This window comes from Ammospiza caudacuta, chromosome 1, assembly GCF_027887145.1.
Source record: "Ammospiza caudacuta isolate bAmmCau1 chromosome 1, bAmmCau1.pri, whole genome shotgun sequence".
NCBI lineage: Eukaryota > Metazoa > Chordata > Aves > Passeriformes > Passerellidae > Ammospiza > Ammospiza caudacuta.
In genome coordinates this window covers 101442749-101465365 of record NC_080593.1, presented here as the reverse complement: position 1 = coordinate 101465365, position 22617 = coordinate 101442749, and the positions used below count along the sequence as shown (strand labels likewise).

Genomic DNA, 22617 nt, shown 5'->3' with positions numbered 1-22617 from the left:
TGTCCAAAAGGTTCATCTATGGTGTTTATGTTGAAGAGTTTGTTTCCTTTGGAGGCTGCAGAGAAGGATCACTAAGAAGCTTCTTAGTTTTGACCTACAGCCACTGATGCTGGTCAGTTTGCTCTGGCAAAAATGAAATAATTTTCATACTTTTTAGAACAGTTTTCATCACAAAACTTTGCAGAATAGACAGCAAGAGTATCTCAAGCCAGATCAGTCTCAGAGAAATATTGAGTGTCTTTTCAGGTTGTTGCTTTGATGGTTAACCTTCTGTGTGTTGATGACACGTTTTCCTCTTTTTTTTCCCTTTGTTTTAGCTGAACTGGAGTTTGTTCAAATCATCATTATAATCGTGGTTATAACTGTTATGGTGGTAGTGATCATCTGCTTGTTGAACCATTACAAACTCTCGACTCGCTCCTTTATCAACCGGCAGAGCCAAAGCAGGAGGCAGGAGGAAACTCTGCAGACGGTGAGTGTGAGCCCCCTGCACCAAACTCCCTTTTCCTTGGGCTGTGTGGGCCTGCAGCAAAGCCTCCCAAAGAGCTCTGCTACAGGAAGCTGCTGGAAGAACTTCTGATATCACTTTTAATACTCCCTATAGTTAGGTCTTTTGCCAAAGTTGTATTTGTCAGTAGTAAACAAATTTGGAACGCAAATTTAAGGTACATGCTCTTCAATTATTTTTAGACCCTGCTGTGTTTTATGTAGCCTATATTCATTTTGCATTTGGAGCTTAGATGGGACTTTGTGTTTGCTCCTGCTGTACTTTGAGAGGAGAGTGTGGAAGGGGAATGAATGGAGATGAGCTAGGGTGCAAAGATTTGAAATACATGTTGTTATGACTTTCCATATGTTGTGTGGTATCCTGGGGTTTTCTCTCTGTTACTGTTTTGTGAAGCTGGCATGGCTGTTTGCTGTATCAAAACCACTGTCCCAGTAAGGACCCAGGAAAATGTTGTGTTTGTTTCACTAGAACAGCAAGAAGAGATAGAAAAAGGATCTCTCCAAGGACCTGGTGTGCTTAAGATGTGTTGTTACTGGGTCAAAGGCTTAAGATGGAATCTCAGTCAGCACTTGTTAAGAATGTGTTTAGTGACCCCAAGAGTAAATGAGCACCTAATTTGCCTTGTGAGCCAGGAGTTTTCTGGGTGGGATGCTCTGCTGCCTTGTGAGGGTTAAGCACAGTGTGTCCGTGACCTTGGGATATCCCCCACAAGCGTCCCGTGGTGTTACAGGGAGGCCCTTCCTTCTGATGGGCTTTTCCCAGAGAGGTGCCCTTGGCCTCTTTGCTGGCAGAGGAGGCTAAGGGGCCATTTATGAAGTCACCTTTTGATGCATTGAATTCCTGGTAACAGTGCTGAGTTCACAGCTTCCTTTTGCTGTCAAAAAAAAAAGTCAGATTGTAACTGAGAGGTGTGATCATAATGGTTTACACCAGTTCTAACACCACAGTCTCACCTTTTTATCCATTCCAGTCTTATGTTTCTTCCCTCTTTGTGCTCCTTAGGGAGCTGCCAAGGTAATGGTGAGAGGCCTCGGGACTGCTCTGGCTGAGCACTAATTGCTGGCTTTTTGCTTTTGCCTTTTTGTTATGGTTAGATTTCAGCAGGGGAGGCAGAGATGCCACAGGGCTGCTGTGGAGCTGCCTCCCTGGCAATTGGCAGCTCCCTCCTGAAAGTCAGCTGTACAGTGTGACAATGCAGGGTTCCCAAAGCTCTCTCTTAGTGCATCACCTGTGCCATTTTGCTGGGGTGAATTGCTCTTTCCTTGGAGGCTGCAGGGGGAGGAAAGGAGCTGCCTCCTCAAGGAGAGGCTGCCTCACTGCCTGGCACTTGGGTAGTGTACGAATGGTTAGCTCTAATTTGGTTACAGATGAAACTGGAACTTGTCAAGCCTTCACCTCTTGGACTTGAGGATTGGAAAAATTGACTAGATTAATTTGAATGTTGCTTTAAAATGGACACTGTAATTCAAGAACCACAATTCTGTCTGAAAAATGTTAGCTGTAATTGCTACAGATCCCTAAAATGAAATAGTTTGAGATAAATGAAATGCATTTTCATCTTCACAAATCTTTTTAAACTGTAGTAAGCTGTCAAATGCATGAAATAACCCATTATTTCCTTTGTATGGTTCATTACTATTGTCTGTTATCAGAGCCAGTGATTTTTTTTTTTTTGCCTTCTCTTGGGCACAAGGGAGAAAACTTTCCCTTCTGGTGAAGAAGAGCATGCAATTTGGCAACAGGGACTTGGGAGCTGCTTTAGTGCCCAGAACTGATCTTAAATAATTTTTAAAACACTGACTCAGTTTCAGTTCGATGTCACCATTATAAGTAATGATAATCACAGCCAAGTGAGCACTTCATGGGAATTGATGAGGGGATGGCAAGAAGCAGTTACTGATTCCTCTGAAAGCCTTTGGTATAGATTTGTCATCACTTACTCATCTGAATTTCTGATAAGCTGCAGCTCTTCTTAGAAGAAGGTCATACTTGTGGGGAATGGGGATTTTCAGGTCTCTGAGTTGAGATGTGAAAAACTTTGAATTTTCTTTTGTGTCAGGTGTTAGAAGGAAATTCTGATAGAAACTGGCTGTGCAGTACAAACCTTAAAAGCAATGTACAGAGAATGAGGGTCAGAAAACTAAAGTAAGTGCTCTGTGGTGAGAAACTGCAAATGACCAGCCTGTTCTCATTGTCCACAGTGGAGTGGCTTGCACAAGATAATAGTGTGAGTGGTGAGATGCAGGTTATACACTTGTAAAATTCATTTCTTGTGCCAGGCACATCTTGCTCTGTGTGCACATGCTGTCCAAGTGGATTTTCTTGTAAAGGAATATTTTTTTAATGGTATATATTATATCTCTGAAAACAGATAAAAATGTTTGTTAGCCACTAATACCTGAAGAAAATATTATTGTGACTCAAGTCTTTCATTGGTAGAGAAATAGTGAGTGGAAATAGAGGAAATTCAGACATCTTTCTTGAAAGAAGATGGTAAAGCAAATTATTTGACTGTTGACTAGTTCTGAAGTGAACACCTATTACAGCGACCTGAGTGGGTCGCTGCTGGTGAGAGAGAGACGGTGAATCTTGTATCTTGATCAGAAGGCTTGATTTATTAATATATGATATTATACATTATAGTTATACTAATAGAATATAGAGAGAGGTTTTGCAGAGCTGCTAGCTAAGCTAAGAAGAGATAGAAAAGAATATCTACAACAAAGTTGTGTTCAAGGACTCAGTCCCCTAGCTTACACTGGTGATTGGCTCTTAATTATAAACATAGAAAATGAGCCAATCAAGGTGTTCCTGTTGCATTCCCCAGCAGCTGATAATAATTGTTTACCTTCTCTTCGGGGGCCTCTGGCCTCCCGAAGACGCAGAAATCTGAAAGAAAGGATTTCTGTGGAGAAATGTCTGCGACAAACACCCTTTCATGTAACTGAGTTAGCAGAGGTGTATCAAAATGTAGAACTCAGCCTTTCCTGTTCAGATGGGGGGTTTGTTTGTTTGTGTTTTTGTTAGGTTTGTTGTTGTTTCAGTTTTTTGGGTTTTTTTTTCTTTTTTTTTTTGGTCCTTTTGTTATCTTCAGTTTTCTTTTTCTTTAAGCCTGTCCTGTTTCTAGATAATCATGTCTTCCACCAGCTGAGTGGTGGCTGAACTGCACAGATTTCTGGCTGCATAAAGATCAACTATTGAATAAATGATCTCTCTTATTCTGGTTCTTCTACAGAGTGTAATAGGAGTGATCAACTAAATTACCTGCTGCCTTTATTACCAGCCTCACACCTGTAAAACTCCTGGGTTAGGCATCAGAAGTAATTAAATGAAAGATCTTAGTGGATTTTTTTTCTGAAATGAAAGATATTAGTGGATTTCTTTTTGTGGTTGAACTTCTTTGTGGTTATACAAAAACAAACAAACCGAAAAACCCAAACAAACAAAAAAACCCTAAAGACACCCTGAAGAAATGCCCTCAAATAAAAAAAAATAAAAGAGGATGATAATGAGAATTTCAACTTTCAGGCCAAGTCAGAAATTAGAATATTAACAAGATTTGAAGTAATGTTTAAAGGGCAGAAAAAGGACCAGTCATAGGGGAAAAAAGGCTGCTCTTCAACAAGTGCACGCCAAATGATATTGTTACACAGCTGTTCTGTAAATACAGTTTTCTGTTCATATTTATAATTTTTATATATATTTCTTTTTATTCTTCTGGAGTATAATCTTCCAGTCTTTCCCCTGGTCTTTGGTATTTTATTACCTTGGTTATTGGGCCAAGGCCTTAAGCATACAGGACAAATGCTGAGTGCTCAGGAGCAGTGGGTCCTTCTGCTGCAGTGCTGAGGATTGCTGCCTGCTCTGTCCTAGTGAGGCCATTAAGCATTCCAGCCCTGTTTTTACATTAGCAGAAATAAGAGTTTTGGGATCCTAATTATGAGAGGTGGAAAGATGCTGAGCAATAGCCATGCTGGCATGAGCAGTAGCCTGGAGTGAGCCTGCAAGGTGCTGAGCAATGTCTGTACCACAATGGATAAAATATTGAACGTTTCCTGCTGCTGGCTTATCCATCAGCAGTGCTGGGCTTCACAGCTGGGAGCAAGCCAAGGGTTGCAGAGCACCTGAGAGGGATGCAAAAGCCGTGGGGCGTGGAGTACACCAGGAGCTTGCCCAGGGGCTGCTTCACTGTGAAACAGCAGAACTCCGGCGTGGGGGCAGCTGATGCTCCTGGCAGTGCTGGGGGAGTTTGGGGCAGAGCCATGTGGCAGCCCTGGCAGCGCACATGTGTGCACAGGGGGTGTGTGTGTGATACCCCAGGGGAGATCTGTGCTGCTGCAGCGTTGCTGGCTGTGCCTTTGTTGATCTGGTACTGGGAGGGCACTCGTGCTGGTAGCCAAAATCTCCTGCTGGAATGTAGGTAGCTGCAGCTGAGCTGCTGCTGTGGCAGTCTGCTGTTTGCTGGGACAAAACAAATATAAATCTTGCTTCCCAATGATTAACTCTTAAAGTCATCACCAGTGATTTCCACGGGGACATTGAGGGGAAAGAGATTAACTGACTTACAGAGAGGTACTTAATGAACTTTGACATTCCTAATTTCATTCCTTTTCCCTATCCTGGTGTCTTTGCATTGTCCTCTTTTATAAAGTAGATGTTGAATGAGTGCTGAACACTTGTACTGCCCCAGGCCTACTCCTGGCAGCAAATCCCTGCATCCATCACACAGGATGCTCACCCTGACCAGCCCCTGCCTCCCAGCACTGAGGGCAGCATTGTTGCTCAGGCTGCTCAGCTTGCATTAAACCTGCATTGGGAGTGCCAGTCTTGGATGCTGAGCTCCAGGAGCACAGCTGTAAAAAATACTCCCCTCTGCCCTGCACCAGCTATTTCAGAATAATAGGGGAATGTCAGGAGGGTGACAGAAAATAGTCAATAATATTGACAGCTCAGGGATTTGCCATTTTTTCAAATGATAGTCTTTCCTGCTGGTCTTTTAAATTATTTCCTACTGGCATTGGCATTACTCTGTCTGTTTCCTGCTGGTGTCCCTAGGCCACTCATTCTCATTTTCTTACTGACATGTGCAAAGGAAAGAAAATCCCACTGGGAACGAGAGCCCAGTCTACAGCCAGGAGAGGGTGTGAGTGCTGTAGACCACCCTGCTTTGCCAAATCTTTTTGTTTGTAGTAGTCATCATTTGGCAAGGGCTGGATGTGCACTGTATTCTCCTGCTGTCTCCTTGAGGGACATGAGCTTGCCTCTCCTCGGGGAGTGCTGCCAAGAGGGACAGCGAGCTCGGCTGCTGCCCTTTGAAGTCTCCCACAGTAAAGTCATTATATGTTTAATAAGGGCAGGATTGTCCAGGAAATCTGCAGGTAGGACTAGAAGCAAGGAGCACTGGCTTTGGGTGGCACCTGACTCAGTGTGTCACCTTGGGCAACTTGCTTCATCTCCAGAGGAGGAAGGATAATAGTACTTACTCCCTTCAGTTGAATGAAATGAAGATTACTTAAAGTGATGAAGTGCTGTGAAGATGGGGAAATAAAAGTTTTAAAGCATTAAGTAACAGGAATAATTGCAGTAAGTGTAGGGAGGCAGATTACGTGTGAGAGATTTGGCACTCTCTGTAATTCTCTAGTACTTCTGCTTGGTACCGTGTCCTGCTGGAATACTCACCATTCTGTTGGGGACAGCACAATAGTTTGTTTTGTTTGTGTTTGTTGCTATCTTCAAAGCTGTGGTGGTCTGTATGACCCAGGAAGATACTGGGAGGAATGAGCCCCTGTGCCTTCCTGGAGTGTTTTCAGCAAGCCAATGCTTTAATGTGGTGTAATGTACCACCTAGGGCCAAAAGCAGAAATTACACTGCTGTCTGGAACATGTCACTTGCAAAAGAAATGTGTGTGCGCGCACGTTTTTGTATAAAAATAAAATAAAAATCTATGTTAAGGGGAAAAGAGGGACCTTCTTAATAATTGTAATGCATTTTAGAAAGTGAAAAACTGACTTTTGTTTCTCAGAAAACATTATTTCAGGTAGAGTTCTATTTTGCAGAAACTTAATAGTGGAGAAAGCCTGTAAATCTCCTTAAGAGTCAGCAAAAAAAGAAGAGTTTGGATTATATGGGATTGTCATCGTTTAACCCCAGCTGGCAACTAAGCACCACACAGCCCCTTGCTCCCAGCAGGCTGGGGTAGAGAACTGGGAGAGTAAAAGTGAGAACTCGTGGGCTGAGATAGGAGAGTTTCATGGGGAGAGCGAAACAAGGAGTTCATTCACCACTGCCCGGGGACAGGCACGTGCCCATCCATTGCCAGGGCATTGGTGCTCCGTGCTGTGTGACAGGGACTTGCAAAGAGCAAATGCTCTTGCTCCCAAAGTCCCCCCTTTCCTTCTTCTTCCCCTGGCTCTGTGTACTGAGCATGATGCCGTGTGGTCTGGCATGTCCCTTTGCTCGGTGGGCTCAGCTGTCCTGGCTGTGTCCCCTCCCAGCTCCTTGTGCCCCCCCAGCCTTGCTGGTGGGCTGAGGTGAGCCCTGACTCTGTGTAAGGGCAGTTCAGCAATTATGAAAATACCCCTGGGTTATCAACACTGTTTTGCTCAGAAATCCAAGACATGGCCCCATACTTGCTACTGTGAAAGAAATTAACTCTGTCCCAGCTTTAACAAGCACAGGGATCCTTTTGCTTTATTACAGCTTGAGGAAAACTTTTGGCTGAATGTAAATTTTTACCTCTTATTTTTCCTGAGTTAAGAATCATTCTTCTGGTAAATGTCTTTGCTGCTGGCTGTCGAGGGGCTGTCACCCAACTGAGGCAGTTGGGTGACAGTATATGCTCCACTATTTAAAAATGTTCTCAGAAAGTCATCTTCTTACACTGTTTAATTCTGGAGGCTCTAAAGCATTGTAAAATATGAAATAGCAAATTATCCTAGGCCTATGGACTCTCCTAAGCTCTAAATATTGAGTTAAATAATCATCACCATGAGATAATTAAGTAATCACTCAGCTGGATTTATTAAATGATGCTGCTATTTCAAAACCTAATCACAAAGTTAATTTCTGTAAATTGTGGTGAAACCCAAAAATGACAATGGGTCAGCAAAAGACATAGGTGGATCCCTAAGATTTTTCTTGCTTGGTGTTATTGGTAGATGCTAGAATTTTCATTCCAAAGCCCAACAGTGTTAAAAATTAATACACTATAGGGAATGAATGCATAAGCTTTCTCTCCTTGTTGCTTTTAAGCATGGAAGCTTGTGCCTGAAGTCTCTTGAACAAGGAGCACGTTGAGCTGGCCTAGCTATTGACAGTCTGTAAGAATCAGGTAAATGAGGTACTGCCCTCATCAAAATATGGGTAGATTGCATTTGCTCAGGTTTAGCCTTGTTTGCACATACCTGATAACTACTTGTACAAATCCCTAATATAAATACAAATGCTGTCAGTTCTCATCTGATTTTCACTGATGTGAGCACAGGGGAAGAAGCATTTTAGCTTTCAAAGGAAGGTCTGTAAGCACAGGGACAAGTAGGAAGCAAGAACTCACACTTTCCCTCAGTATAAGTCACCCCAGATTGGTCAGGGTGATCCTAGCACATTATTTCCTAAATCTGTGTCTCAGGGTGGAGGAGTGTAGTCATGGGGATATTTTTCTTCTGCAGCACTTTGTTCTCATCTCCACCTCTTCCCATCACCCCAAGATCAGTGGAGCTGATGGGCACCAAGCCTAGGGTTAGGTGGTGTCTACCCAGTGCAGGGAAAGGGGAGTTTTCCTTAAATAAAGACTCAGAAAGGTAGGTAGTATGTCTCCTGTGGTAGATGCAGTGATTTCAGGAGGGCAGAAATTCTGTATTGGGTCAGTTAGTGTGGGCTTGGTGAGGAGAGGGTTCTGTGCTGTGTCATTGGACCAACCATGGTTGGTCTGCACGTGTTTGAGCCTGGTATTTTCCAAGTGTGGGCATGCTGAGCACGGGTTACCCAGCCATCTGCTTGGGGAGTTCTTCTGGCTCCTGGGATAGAGATCTTGCTGGGGGTTGGCTGCTGCCAAATCATTTATTCTGTCTGCTGCTCTCTCCAGGGGAAACCTTAGGGAAGGGAGGAGCTGCAGGTGAAGGGTAGGACCTACTGTCACAGGAATAACATTGTTGCATGTCCTTGCATCCTAAGGATCTCACAGCCTCAGAGTTCAGCTGCATCCCAGGCTGTTTACCTTCTCAAGTAGTTATCCCAGGGTGGGGAGAGCTTTGGGCTCCTTTGGTCTCATCTTGGTGTGACTATCCCAGTGCCCTGGTTACTCACCAGGATCCCTGCAGCAGCTGCAGTGCTCCAGGCAGGGCCTTTGGCTGTTCTGGGATTCAGGCATCAGTGGTAGAAGTAACAGGCAACTCCTCTCTTCTAAAAAGTTATTTCTGTTAGGCATGGCTGGTAGCAGATCTGGGAGACTTGGCTCAGTGAGCACGTCCTGTTCCATCTCCATGCAAGGAGTTTTTCCCCATATGCTGCACCATCTCTCTCAGCTCATCTTACCCTCTTGCCTTTGGGGAGATGGGCCCTAGAATGGAAGTTGTTTCCACATCCTCATCAGCAGCTCCTTTTCATAAGGGAGTTTAAGTAATATGAGTGGTGTAGGTAGATTTTATTTCTTTCTGAGTGGCTTGTTGGTTTTGCCTTTTTTCTTCTCTTCTGAGCCTGTAACTCAGGAGCAGTTAATTGAGAACTTTAGCTTTGACTAATGTGTTTTACAAACAGTTCCAATGGGTTTGGAGCCCGTTGGGTCAACTGCTGATAACCTGATTGCCTTTAATTGTGCAAACATACCCTCAGATATTTCAAAATGAAGGAATGGAAAGGAATGTGTGCACAAGTGTGTGTATACATGTATGTGTCTAGTTCCACAGTTACAATTCCTTAACTGACAGAACCACATCTAGGCACTGAAATAAGTGACTCTGCATAAGATTTACCTTTCATGGCTTTGCAAAGGGGAATACTTGGGGAAGTTGTAAATAATTGCAATTGTCAGCCTCTCTCTATCTTAGCTCTGTAAAGCTAGAAGAGAAGTGTACCAGCTTTGCTATTCAGAGCATTTCCCTTAGCAGCTGAATCCTGTGGGAGAGTCCTCTCAGAGCAGCTTTTCTCTGCAGTGGACTCTCCTGACAAGATCACAGACGGCATTTGGTCTCTGAGTGTCATGATGAACATCTAGTTGGGTCTATTTTTACTTCTGAAATATGTTGAAAGATGCTATGGTGAGAAGAAGCAGTACAGTAAGATTTGGAAGCAGTCTATACATGGTAATGCTTTTGGGGACAGTATGCGTTTTCTTTCCAGTTCCTGAAATTTCTTATGTATGTAAAACTTGAATTAACATCAAGAAAATAGTCACGACTGTCAATATTTTTGTTTTCTCTTTGTGCACCAGAATTGAAGTTCTGAGCTTTATAGCTGCTCTGATATGTCCTTTTCAGCTTCAAAATTTTTCAATAAAATAAATTCACTCTGGGAGTTACTGCTACTCCAAACAATTAATTGAGAAGAAAAATAATTATACACCTTAAGCTATTTTCCCTTATTCATGTACTGTTCGTCACCCCTTTATTCTGCCCTGAGTGCTGGTATGGTGTCAGAACAGCATTTCAAGGCATGAGAGAGAAAATATTTTGACCTGAGAAGATGGTTGGAGAAGTGGTTGAAAAAGTGGCTGAAACCTCAGCTGCTTTAACTACTGTTTGTGGTGGTGATTGGGCAACTGGCAGTTCTGACCAGATTATCCCTGGGTTTAGTGTGTCTGTCACTTCCCTGAGATTACAGACGCCAGGTTTTGCTGTGAACTGTTGTGCCTGTGCTGTGTAATCGGGATCCTGGCTGGCAGACCTTTGTCAGACCTGCCACCCTTGCTGGTTTGGGAGGTGACAGGTACCTGCTCAGCACACAGGTGCTGAGGTGTCTCCTGTCATCTCCATGCATTGCCACACTCTCTCAGACACCACCAGCTTGCTGCATCCTTATGGCCTCTGGGGCTGGGTGCAGTGGATGACATCTTGGCACTTGCAAAATGGACCAAGCTTGATTTGCCTGGGAGCAGAGCTGCTCTTTGCTCATGATTTGGAAAGAAAGGGGTGGGATGTTGCTTGTTTAGCTCCTGGAGACAGCCAGTCCTTAGAAGATGACTGCTGGTAAGAGCTGTGATAATGAGGCAGAATGGTGATGTGATCTATTAATTTTTCTTTTTTGTTGTTTTCTTCCACGTTTCAGGAGGGGTGCTTGTGGCCTTCAGAAAGCTCGGTTTCACGCCAGGGTGCTTCAGAGGTACTGACAGATTTCTCGCTATCTTCACCGAGTGCTTTCTTTTTTTTCCTGTAATGTGTATTTGGTTCCTTTCAAAAACATACATCTATTTTTTTATAAAGGAAGCTTTTTCAGTGTAGTTCACACTGTCATCTAAGCCCGCCTTGACATGCATTTCATAAATTCCTGAGACCTTTTCAGAAAAGAATGAAATTCTGCCTACCTGACACCTCATCTCCATCAGCAACTCCCTGTGTCATAGTAGGCATCCACAAATAAGTGATGGAGGTGTGTCTGTTTCCCACAGTGGCTCAGTAATTTGAGTATTCATTGGAAGCTGGGAGACCAGTTCCTCTTGTCTCTGAACTTTCCTTGGATTTACAGCACATATCCTATCACCAGGGTCTCCCTTCTTCCAGCTAGCACAGATTCCTTGTCTATGTAATAATTTGTGGGTGTATTGCTCTGAGTGGTCCAGCTGTCCTGTGACAAGCAGCAGAACTTCCTGGTGGTTGGCCCTGCATCTGTGAAGGTCAGGGGTTGAAGACCCTGCAGGGATCCAAAAAAGAGAAGAGCAGTTTGATAGCTCTAGATCTGAGAAGCTGCTATGTCTGTCCAGGTCTGGGATAGACCAAATGAGGAGCAACAGCACTCACAGATTATCTTGAATGCTTCCTTTTATAAAGCCTATCCTTTTTTAATATACCAATTTTAATTTTAATTGGATTTTAATATACCAAGGACATAGTTTCCATCACAATGCAGAAGCTTTGTAGGTTCTCCCCAGAGGCTGAGTTCTGGCTGAGAACTGAGGAGGAGGAGGACACCTGATACACTCTGATGGTGAAGGCGTGAGATACACTGAGCCTTTGCAAATGGTACTGAAATGACCATCTGAATTCTTTGGGGATGCATTAACTCGGAGTAGGAGGGGGAAGCTCAGACTGCAGCTGAAATTCAGTACTGGGACATTGTTGTAGAGCTAGTCAATTACTCAGACTAGAGAGAATTAATTTCCTGGTTTCAGAAACAGAATAATTTTATTTTTGCTTGGAATGTTTTAGTTTCAGAAGGAGCTGTGTGGGGTCTTGTGCTTCCTTTGTGCAGCTGTTCTTGAGTGTGCTGGATCCTTCCTGCACCTCCTGCCTCTTCACCTGCAGGCATGTGTGCATGGTATCTGCTGGGTTTAACCTCTAAGACAGGTGGCAGGAAGAAGCATTCTGTGTTTATCAGTTTGGGGTGAGCACTGGAGCAGCCGCGGCGCTTGGCGCAGAGGTGGAGTCACGCGTGTCTCTCTTCCCGTTTCAGATCATGTACGCCCCGAGGTCCAGGGACAGGTTCACCACCCCATCCTTTATGCAGCGGGACCGTTTCAGTCGCTTCCAGCCCACCTACCCTTACATGCAGCATGAGATTGACCTTCCTCCCACCATCTCCCTCTCGGACGGCGAAGAGCCGCCGCCGTACCAGGGCCCGTGCACGCTGCAGCTCCGGGACCCCGAGCAGCAGATGGAGCTCAACCGGGAATCCGTCAGGGCGCCGCCCAACCGAACCATTTTTGATAGCGACTTGATAGACATCTCCATGTACAATGGGGGTCCCTGCCCACCCAGCAGCAACTCGGGCATAAGTGCAACCAACTATAGCAGTAATGGAAGGATGGAAGGACCGCCCCCGACGTACAGCGAGGTCATGGGCCATTACCCCGGCTCCTCTTTTTTCCATCACCAGCACAGCAACATGCCTCCTTCCTCGCAGAGGGGGAGCAGACTTCAGTTTCAGCAAAACAATTCAGAGAGCACAATAGTCCCCAGCAAAGGCCAGGACCGGAAGCCAGGGAACCTGGTCTAGGTCACCTGCCCAGGTGCGTTTGGACTGAAGACGGGAGAGCCCAGCGGGCCAGCGGAGGAAGAGCCCCGTGCTCCGGTGCACAGTGTTGTTACGTGGTACAACTGAGTAAAACCAAACGTGCAAACCAGTTCTCTGTTTCTGATTCCTTTCGGGGGAATTGCATGCAAAGCAGATTGAAAGAAATACAAACTTCCATTCGGTTTGTCTATGAGCAGTGTTTCAGGGGAAAGGGGGGGGGAATATATTATTTTTTTTTAATAAACTATTTCAAGTATTTAATTCTAAAAGTTAACTTAGCACAGAAATGAGGCTTGTACAGCCTGTTTTATATTCACTGAATGGCAGAAGGAAAAAGGTGGTTTTGCTAGATAAATGGGGGAAGAATTGGCCAGTTTGCTTTTTTTTTTCTCCCAGGATGTGAATTTTTTTTTAATATGAAACAAAATTCCTGTTCTGTGTGCCAAGGTATAAAGTTGAGAACTTAGATGAATGCGAGGAATTAATTTGTGTTGTGATAAATGTGTTTTAAAAAGTTGCACTATCTTACTGTTTTAAAAAAAAGTATATATGAGGGAACTGTTTTATGTGAAGTTCTTCTATATGTTGTTGTTTCACCTGTGGAATAATGATAGAGCCCTAGAAGTAATCTGGAGGAGTTTGCCCCCTCCCCCTGGGTTTGCTAAAAGATGGGGACAGGACTTAGGCTAACATCTCTTGACTTTTACAATTCAAAAAATACAGGGACACTTGTCTTTGCAATAATTTGCATTCAAATAACAGTGTATCGGTGAAGTGTCTTGGAGACTTTTGGATGGAAGAAGGCAAAAATGAAATCCCAGCATTTTCCGTCACTTAAGGTTTATCTATTTTGCAGTGTAGACTATTTCTTCATAAATGGCAAAACTACAATTTCCAGATGCATTGATTTGTATTGATTCTAAGTGCTGCCATTCTTTTCCTTGTCATAATGCAGTATCACCAGTACTTACCGTGCTAGAGATTTCTGTCCTCACTGTAGCCTGAAATGTATTTAGTCGCATATCATGACATTATGCAATAAATGGTTTGAAAATGCAGGGTGGGATTATTTTCCCCTGCTCTGCTGTTCAAGTACGTGAGGCTGTCGTGGTTTTCACTCTCCATTTCATCCTTTCAGATGCTGAAGTTCAGTCCTGGAGGTCCATCCTGTTGAAGTGAAGGGAGCCCTTGTGGCTAACCCCCCCTGTGGTGTTTTTGCAGCAGTACCAAGGGCACTCGTGGCAGTGGTGCTGGCTCCTGGCAGGGTTGTTGGTGCACCAGGAATTCTCCCTGCAAACCATTTTGCTCTGGGCCCTGCTGCAGAAACCCTTCTGGGTGCACGATGTCTGCGTGACAACAGCAGGACTGTGCTCATGGCTAAAGGTGATTCATGTGTTCACCAAGTGTCTGTAAGCCCTGATTTTTGCTAACCTGGCCTGGAGAGTAGTTGGGAAGTGTTCCCTGCCTGTGTCGTGGCATCTGGGGTGTTTCTCCACTGGCTGTTCCCATGTGGAAGCACGCGCGGTGCCAGAACACAGTTGACAGAAGGTGATAGTGGCATCACAAGCACATGAAAAAGCACAAATTGCACTTAAAATGCATTTTGGAAATGGACTTAAAAGTAAGAATCTTTAGAATCTTAGCTTGAATAGTTTCTAATATATAGGTGTATGAGTGTGTCATAGACCTCTTCACGTTAAGGTCTTTCACTTTTTTCTGTTTTCCTGAGCCTTGTGCTTGGTTGTGGGCAGCAGCTGCTGAGTACCCCAAGGGCACCAATGCCCTGGTCCCATGGCTGGAAGCTGGATTTCTGCAGGACTTCTGTACATGGACTCTGATAACTGAAGTGCATCTTTGATCTATGCAGAGTTTTAATGCCAAAACTGTGTGTGTGTGTGTCTGCGTGCGTGTTGTCTTTTGGGCCTCAGTGTAGATTTGTTTTCTTCATAAGTTAATTTGATTTTATTCTAGTTTAGAAAACATTTGTATAACTGTTAGTCTGAATACACAGCCCCATTTGTCTCTAATTGTTATTTTGGTCTGAGTCATGCTGGTAATGCAGAGTAAGGCTGCCTTGTATCATATGTATTAATTGAAGGGAGAGATAGAGATTGCATGGTGGGGTTCACTTATTTTTTTTCCTCTCAGACCCGCAGGACAGGTGTTTAGAAGATGACTAGGTGGCTTTCAGTCAGCTGGGGCTCTCATCACTGTCTGGTTCCTGGGAATAAAAGCTGTGAAATTAGATTTTTGCAAAGAACATACAAACATAATTCTTAGTTAAAAACAACAAACAGACAAAACCCAACCAGAGGACAAAGCCAGCAAATGTTGGTTTGGGTCTTCAGTGACTTTTGTTGCTTGAGAAGCAAGCCTTTAAGCCAGAGAGTATGTGTGAGTATGTGTGCCTACACAGGTACTGTGCTGTTGCCTAAGTGAAGATTGTTTAGAGAAGCTTTGAGGTGAGAACAGCTGGAACTCAGTTGTCAGGGCAGAGCACACCTGGACTGGCCCTGGGCTTGGGCTGGTTGGAGACCAACTTTCCCCATGTGTGATCTCAGCAAAGTCAGCCTTGAAGTTGCCTTCAAAGTTGCCTCTTGGGAATGTTCTTTAAAAACAGCCCTTTGCCCTCTCTGCATGCCAGTGGATTTATGCACTTCCCATTAACATTGTCCACTATGCTGTCTCTTAAGTTTTCTTGGATGAAAAATTTTTCTGCCTGGGAAATGCAGCCTTTTCCAGTTCTTTAGAAAATATTTGTTTAAAAATAACTTGGTAATTGCTCACCTAATAGTTGCATCTCCTCTTGCATCTTTGTCTTCTCATCCCAGAATCCTCGAATCATCCTAGAATCATAGAACAAACTGAGCTGGAAGAGACCCATCGGGATCATTGAATCTGGCTCCTGGCCCTGCACAGCCCCATCCCCAGGAGTCACACCATGTGCCTGAGAGCACTGTCCAAATTGAACTCTGTCAGGCTGGTGCTGTGGGGGAGCCTGTTCCAGTGCCCAGCCACCCTCTGGGGGAAGAATCTTTTCCTAATACCCAACCTAAACTGCCCCTGGCACAGCTTCCTGCCATTTCCTTGGATGCTGTCACCGGTCAACAGGGTGAAGAGATCAGTGCCTGCTCCTCTTTTCCCCATGAGGAAGTTGTAACTGCACTGAGGTTTCCCCTCAGACTCCTCTGGGCTGGACAAAGAAAGTAACCTCAGCCACTCCTCATGGCTTCCCCTTGGGACCCTTCATCATCCTCATGGCCCTCCTTTGGACACTCTATTGGCTTAATGTCTGCTCTGCTTTCCCACATGTGATGTGCTGACTCAGCTCTGGGAGTGTGGTGATTAGTTCACTTGCTATAGGTGAGCTTGTAATCTTCTGTTTTGGGGCCTCTCTTAGCAGTAAATAGGCTGTTTTCTGATGGATATTAGTGCTCTCCAGTGGAAAGGCAGTCAACAGTGTAACATTGAAACACTTTTTCTATTTTTTCTTCCATTGACTTGGTAGAAAATCTGCTCTTGATAACAGAACAGATTGGTGAGCTCTGAAAATAAGTAATTCTATGAAGCATTTATGGAAGACCAGCTTTGAAAATATCCAGATTTGATAGACTCTATCCCAGGGCCACTCAATGAAACTGTCCTGCAAACACTGTAGCATTAATTGTGTAGATTTTATATGTCTCATACCACAAAACCTACATAATATGTCTGTGGTGTTCTCTATGTGATAGATCATATTTGCCTGAATTCTGGTTGCATCTTCTGACTTTGCCCAGTAACTCGTTTTCCCAAAATTCAGAATAGCGATGTTCTTACTTTAGAAATTTTCAGGTTAAAAGATTTTTTCTTTTAAATGCACCTTTATGAAATAAAGTTTTGTGACCTCTGTCCTACTGCAAAGACTAATTTTTCCCTTACATGTCTTGGCATGGCTCTCTTCTTGGTGCTGAATATGCCCCATCTTTGGTGTTTTTGTATGATCTTTCAGGGCTAGAAAAGGCAGGGGATTTAGCAAAGGAAAAAACCTGCTTCTGTCCCAGTTTACCAATGCAGCACTTGGCACTTAGCTCTAATTCTGTACCTATGTTTAGAACAATTGTGTTTGGGCTTGCCTCAGTGCTGGACAAGCAGACTGAGTGGGATGCTGCTTAAAAGGTGTGAGTGAGGGACAGGAAGAGGGGTACCCAGCCAACAGTGCAGTGTTCAGATCCCTTTCCTGGCATGTGGAGCACATCCAGAATTCACAGGAATTTGTATAATAGGATTTTTTCATCAGGGAGGATCTAATTATGCTACTCCTGGACTTGTCACTGATGGACTCTGCATGTAGGCCAGTCTTGGGCTGATGGGACTTTATTACAGCATGCATTTCCCTTTGGAGTATGATAACTCCAGCATATGCCCCATGTACAAGTTCCTGATGGTCAGTGAGGAAGATGATTGTGTTCCTGCACTCATGGAATCTGCTGTGCTTCATTTGGCCTTTTATTACTGCTTGCCCACTGCTTATACCAGTTTGTCCCAGCTGGAAGGTGCTTGTTATGCAAATCCCAGAATGTTCTTGGTGCAGATATTTTTTTTTTTTTTAAAGTGTCATTGAAAGTTCTTGATTTTTTTCTGTGAATGAGGTGCAGGGAAGGGTAAGGAGCAGAATTGCATTGTTTATTAAGGAGCGCACTTCTTTGCAATAGAGAAGAAATCCTTGTCCTGCTGAAGAGCCCTGAGTGGAGGCTGTCTGGAACAGTGCTGTCTGAGGTGGTCATTTCTAACCCTGCCAGGTAGTGAGATGCTGGGCCTTACAACTGACACTCTAATCTGTAAGGAGTGTTTGAATGCTTTGGAGAGGATTGATTGCTGACCTTTCTCTGACTCTATCCCTGAGTGCTCAAGGTAGCTAAGGTAACCTGATTTTGTAAGCGAAGAAAAACAAAATAGCAAGTTGGTAAAAAATAGATATACATCGATGTTTTTTTGCGCCCCCCCCCAGGATAAACAATAGGCTTGCTGGCACATTTGAAAGTATTCAGGGTTATTCACAGGTTCTCTCTGGTCATTACAGTTAAGTCATGTCCATGCACATACAGACCTGCTTGCAGACTTGTCCCCTTGATTCTGTCTGTGCTAGTTTCTATTCCATGATCACCTTCCAGAAGTGCTGCATGGCTCGGTGTTGAGCTCTCAGTGACAATGGCAGGTCATTTGTCAAACAGCAGGAAGCCTGAGGAGTATTTGCTTTTCAGTCCTGTAAATGTCATGACCTATGTTTTTATCAGTAGGGGGCTTTCTTGCTGCACCAGTTCTTGCCTGTCACCTGGTGTGCTTGTGCATCTTCCATCCAACAGCTCTCTCTCCTTTTGGGTGAGCTTTGAAAAATCTTTGTGCTTTGGGATAACCCCGATGCAGATCTCGTGTATTGATGTACAGGAAGAAAGTAACACTTCCTGTAGCCTAAATCTCATAAGCATGTTTTTCAGACCTAGCTGATGGTGAGAACCAAGTGATCCTTCTGTGCAGTGGATTCAGATGAAGTCTGGCTTTTGATTGCATCCTTGATTTTTAGATAAAGGCTGTTGCACATAATTTAATGACACATATCTGGTCTTTCTCTGCACTGTGTTGCCTGCTTGCCCACCAGTACAATTACAGCTTTTCTCCTACACTAGCCCCAAATGTGTCAATCATTTCAGTCCCTGGAAAGAGGCAGCTTTATTGAGTTGTCTGAGGCGTTTTAAAACATGGAATAGTCCCTTGTGAGGATGTGTTGAACTAAAGAGAGGTTTCCCATCTAAAAACTGGTCTGTATGTTTCGTTAGGAAATTCAGCTTTAGGTTTTGAGAGTATGCTGACTGAAAATGTTGGCAGGATTTTTTTTTTTTTTAGTTAATATATTGTTTGCCAGCCTATCCAGAGATGTAAATTACCTTTTGAGCCACCTCTGATTGCATTTTTGGGCTGGCAAAAGCCCCGTTGGGCACACTTGCACCAGCAAAAAAAAAAAGAGTAGTTTTCTTGGTACAGCTCTGGGGAATAAACAGAAGCTGTGCCACTAAGTCCATCCTCCAAAACCAGCCTGAGACCTGCATTGCCTCTTCCCAGCAAACTGAAGTGTAGGTGTTTGGATGAAGTGCTTTGCTGCACTCTTTAGTACCACAGACACAAGTGGAGGGGCCTACTGATGTTTTCTTGAAATTGTCATTGGCATTAAATGTATTTCAGGGATGCTAATGCTGTTTTGGTAACCACCCAGTACAATTCTGCTTTTGAAAGGGAAGATCAAGGACCATTTTGTGTCACAGACTCTCCTGGCTACTTCTGCCTTGCTGGTGTCTCTTCTGTTTTTAGGCTGAACACAAGCAACTTGGGTATTGCTAGTGTTGCTTTCTTGCTATAAAGGAGCTTACCTTTTTATGTTGATTAATGATAGAAAAACAAAACTGTAACGTAGATATACTTCCCCTTCCCTCTGACAGAAGTGTGATTTACTGCCAGAGATTATGCTTTTTCTTTGCTATATTGCTGCTGCTGTTTTAAGTGGTTTGGTGTGTGAGCTTCCTGGAACAACACGGTGTGTGTAGGATCTCATGGGTGACAAAGCTGTCTCTTTTCTTCTTCCTTTCTCTCCTTGGTTTGTGCTTGTCTGTCTGCTGTGGTAGGTTTACTAATCAATTAAAGACATCCTTATTAGGTATAATTTTGAGGAGGTTTGCATGTCAGTAGTTTGTAAGCAACTAAGGTGCCTCATGTTCAGGTCTGAGCAGATAGGAATCCCCTTGCACTCAAGAGGGCCTGATCCAAAGCCTGCTAAAGTTGGTAGGAAGACTCTTGCCAACTTCAGGGGGCTTTGCATCTGGCCTTACACTCCCACCTTTGTTGTGCCTCACTTGAAATGGTGCTTTTTCAGTTGTCTGTCTTTTTATCTAGTTTGTTTTTTTTTCTTTGTATGGTGCTGTGTATAACTTGACTATATTATGCACATATCCTACCCAATGGGTAGAACAAGCAAACAAACATATGAAAACAAATAGATGTTGTTAATACTGTAAGATAGTGTACAGATGATACCAATTTTAACACAAAAAAAATGGCATAGACTTTGTGAATGCCAATCTGTGCTTGGTCCTTTTTTTGTAAGAAAGTTTGCAAATGAATGCATACAAATGACAAAAAGTCTATTATTTTATTTTCCTATTAAATATCAATATAATATCATAAGGGAAAAAGGTTAAACAAATCCTTTTTGACAAGCCTGTGTATAGCAATTAGTCATTTGATGCATCTTTGCTGTGAAGATTTCTTCTTTTTTCTTAATGTGTCACTTTAAAAAAAAAGGAAAAAACCACAAAACAAACAGAACCTCCACAGCTTTAACCTTGCAACTAAATGCTTCTCGTATTGGTTGTTGCTTGCTATTGCTGAGTTGGACCAGTATTAGTTACTACTTCTCCAGCAGATACATTATTTATTACTATCCTTGATTACCTTTTTTTTTTAACTTAGAAATGGGCTAAAACTTTTCAAACCTTTTTAATCACATCCTAGATTTGACATGAAGCTCAGACAAGTGGGAACTGACCCAAAGCATCCCTGCAAAATCAAAACCAGGCCAATGAGAGTTCTGTGACAGCAGCCAACTCTCTGTGCCCACTGCTGGTGCACCATGCTGCCACTACAGACTGTCCTTGGGCTGGGGGTGTGGAGGGACACCCTGGTGACCTGTGCTCTTGCAGGGTGGACAAGAGTGGCCCCAGCAGGTAGTGAATGCAGGGTTTGAGTGGGAGCTTTGAGTTGGCAGCTCTGCTGCTGTGTTGGCTTCTGACAGCAATGGCTCACCCAGGTTCATATTTAAGGTGACAGAGAAATGCTTAGACCTGTTCAAACCCAGTGGGGGAAGGAGTGTGGGCAGTAATGTTACACTTCAGCTTCCTGCCGAGCTCCCTTGGTAATTGGTTCTCCCGTGGCGTCTCCCTGTGTTTGGCGCTCCATTCCTGTGCCCCGCATGCTCTCCGGTAAAGCAAATACCTCAGGAAAACTCACCATGAAGTTCTAGTGTAGGGACTTGCAGATGCTGTACTTACTTTTCTAACCTGTTAGTTCTGACTATCCCAGGACAGTAGGTGATATAAAAGTTTATTGGTCCGAGACAGACTTGTCCTCTCACAGATGGATGCCAACTACTCTTTCATAGACACTCCTGTCTGTATGTAGCTTTTTTATACTTGCCAGGCTTTAACCACAGATGTAAGGTAGCAAGGTGTTGGGTGATGTGTGAGATGGCCTTTTGGTTTGGTTTTTCAGACGATTAGCAGAGTGCTGTGCTGAAACTCAGGGGGCCTTACCCGGGGCCAGTGAAGTCAGTGGTGGGGCTTCCTCTGGTTTGAGTGGGCTTTCAACCCGTCCGTCGTGCTGGAGGATGGTGCCTTGGGCACACTCCTTCACTGCTTCTCTGTCCACCTGAAGCATCTACACCTTTGTCTGTAAATATCTCTTGAAAAGCCCTCACAGGAGTCCTGTATCTGAATGTTGACCATGGTTGTTTTGGCTTTTTTTTGGTTTTAAAGAAGTGTGTTAAGTTTCTTATGGCCAGTTCTGCATCATCATGCCCTCATAGGTAGCTTGTATCATCACATCCTTCTCTTTGTTGAGATGTTCTGTCAGTGGGCATATACCATAGGTAAATACACATATTTTCTGATTGTCACTTGTTAATTCATTTATTGTTTGTCAGGGCGTGGAGTAATTGTTTTGGAAGTGTGCCTTGCCTGGCCATCCTCACGTTTCTGTTTGCACTGCAGAACCACTTCTGTGCATGAAGGAAGAGAAGCAAACAAAAAACCCCGGGCCTTCACTAGGAAGACTGTACAGAGTAAACCTCCTGCTGGAGGAGTCTAGAGTAGGATTTATCATAACAAAACATGCATATTGAGTGGACCAAACACGAGCATGTCTTCTTTTAGAGGCACTAATTTGCTTTGAAGCTGCAGTGGAAAGAGCAGACTGTCTGTCTATTAAGTGTATTCACAGCTGTGTTCACGCTTTTCCATTTACCACAAAGCACAGCAGGCAGCCAAGATTTCAAAAGGACTGTGAGCAGAAGTTACGAGAGCCTCAGGCATCATAGACCTGGACAGCAAAAACAATAATAATAATAATTTTTAAAGAATCACTTTAGTATTCCTTAACAAGGCTTTTCTACTCATAATGTAAAGACTACACAAGCATTGATAGGGGTTTTATCTTTGTATAACTCTCAACTGCCCAATGCTGCTGTGCTCAGAGCATTTCATGATGGTATGTACATCAGTCAGGCTGTTACACTCAAAATTAACCATCAAATGCCTGTTTTTAGAATGTTACCCTTTATTTGTTGTTTCTTGCTAGTTAATTTACCGTGTGAAATGCTTTATTGCTGTATGGATTTTAATTTTTTTTTTTGTATCTCCAACATTGTGGCTTTCAAGATCACATTTTCAGCACATCTATTATTTTTGTCCATTTTCTTTCAGGCTATTCTGAAATATGTACAGCACTATCAACAATATTTAATCTTTCTTTTAAAATTTATTGTTGTAAAACAAAGCTATTAAGAACAGTAAGTCTTTTTACAACTGTATTGGAATTTCTCAATAGCTGTTCATGTGATGCTATGACAAACCTGGCTTGCTTTACTTTTTATTTTTTTAAATTTTATTTTGTATTTAACACAATTAATTTGTTGCTTATTTTCCACCGTAACTCCCAGTTATATACAGAAAAAAGATTTCAACTGTTGTGTATCTGACTCTTTTAATTGAGCAAATGGTGATGTCCTAGTTTTTAGACCTAAGGTCTGTTTATTGCAATACTTTTAAAGGAAGATGTTGCTCTAAGTGCTGTTGTTAGTTTTAAATACAGATTTTATGCTTGTTCTTAATATGCTGTGGTTAAACCATGGCACAAAATTATT

General features: G+C 43.3%; 1 protein-coding gene across 6 annotated transcripts in view; it reads left to right on the top strand.

Annotated features, from left to right (window-relative positions):
- LDLRAD4 (low density lipoprotein receptor class A domain containing 4) overlaps nucleotides 1-22617 on the top strand; it is a 295155-nt gene extending 272538 nt beyond the window's left edge. For 4 of the 6 annotated variants that reach the window (XM_058800664.1, XM_058800675.1, XM_058800673.1 and 1 more), the window contains 3 exons: nucleotides 318-472; nucleotides 10770-10823; nucleotides 12111-14232. In XM_058800664.1, the coding sequence (XP_058656647.1) occupies nucleotides 318-472; nucleotides 10770-10823; nucleotides 12111-12653 (752 nt within the window). In that variant the 3' untranslated portion in view covers nucleotides 12654-14232. Of the gene's footprint in view, nucleotides 1-317; nucleotides 473-10769; nucleotides 10824-12110; nucleotides 14233-15502 lie in introns of those variants that run through there. The other 2 variants (XM_058800672.1, XM_058800674.1) reach the window with 2 other exon arrangements.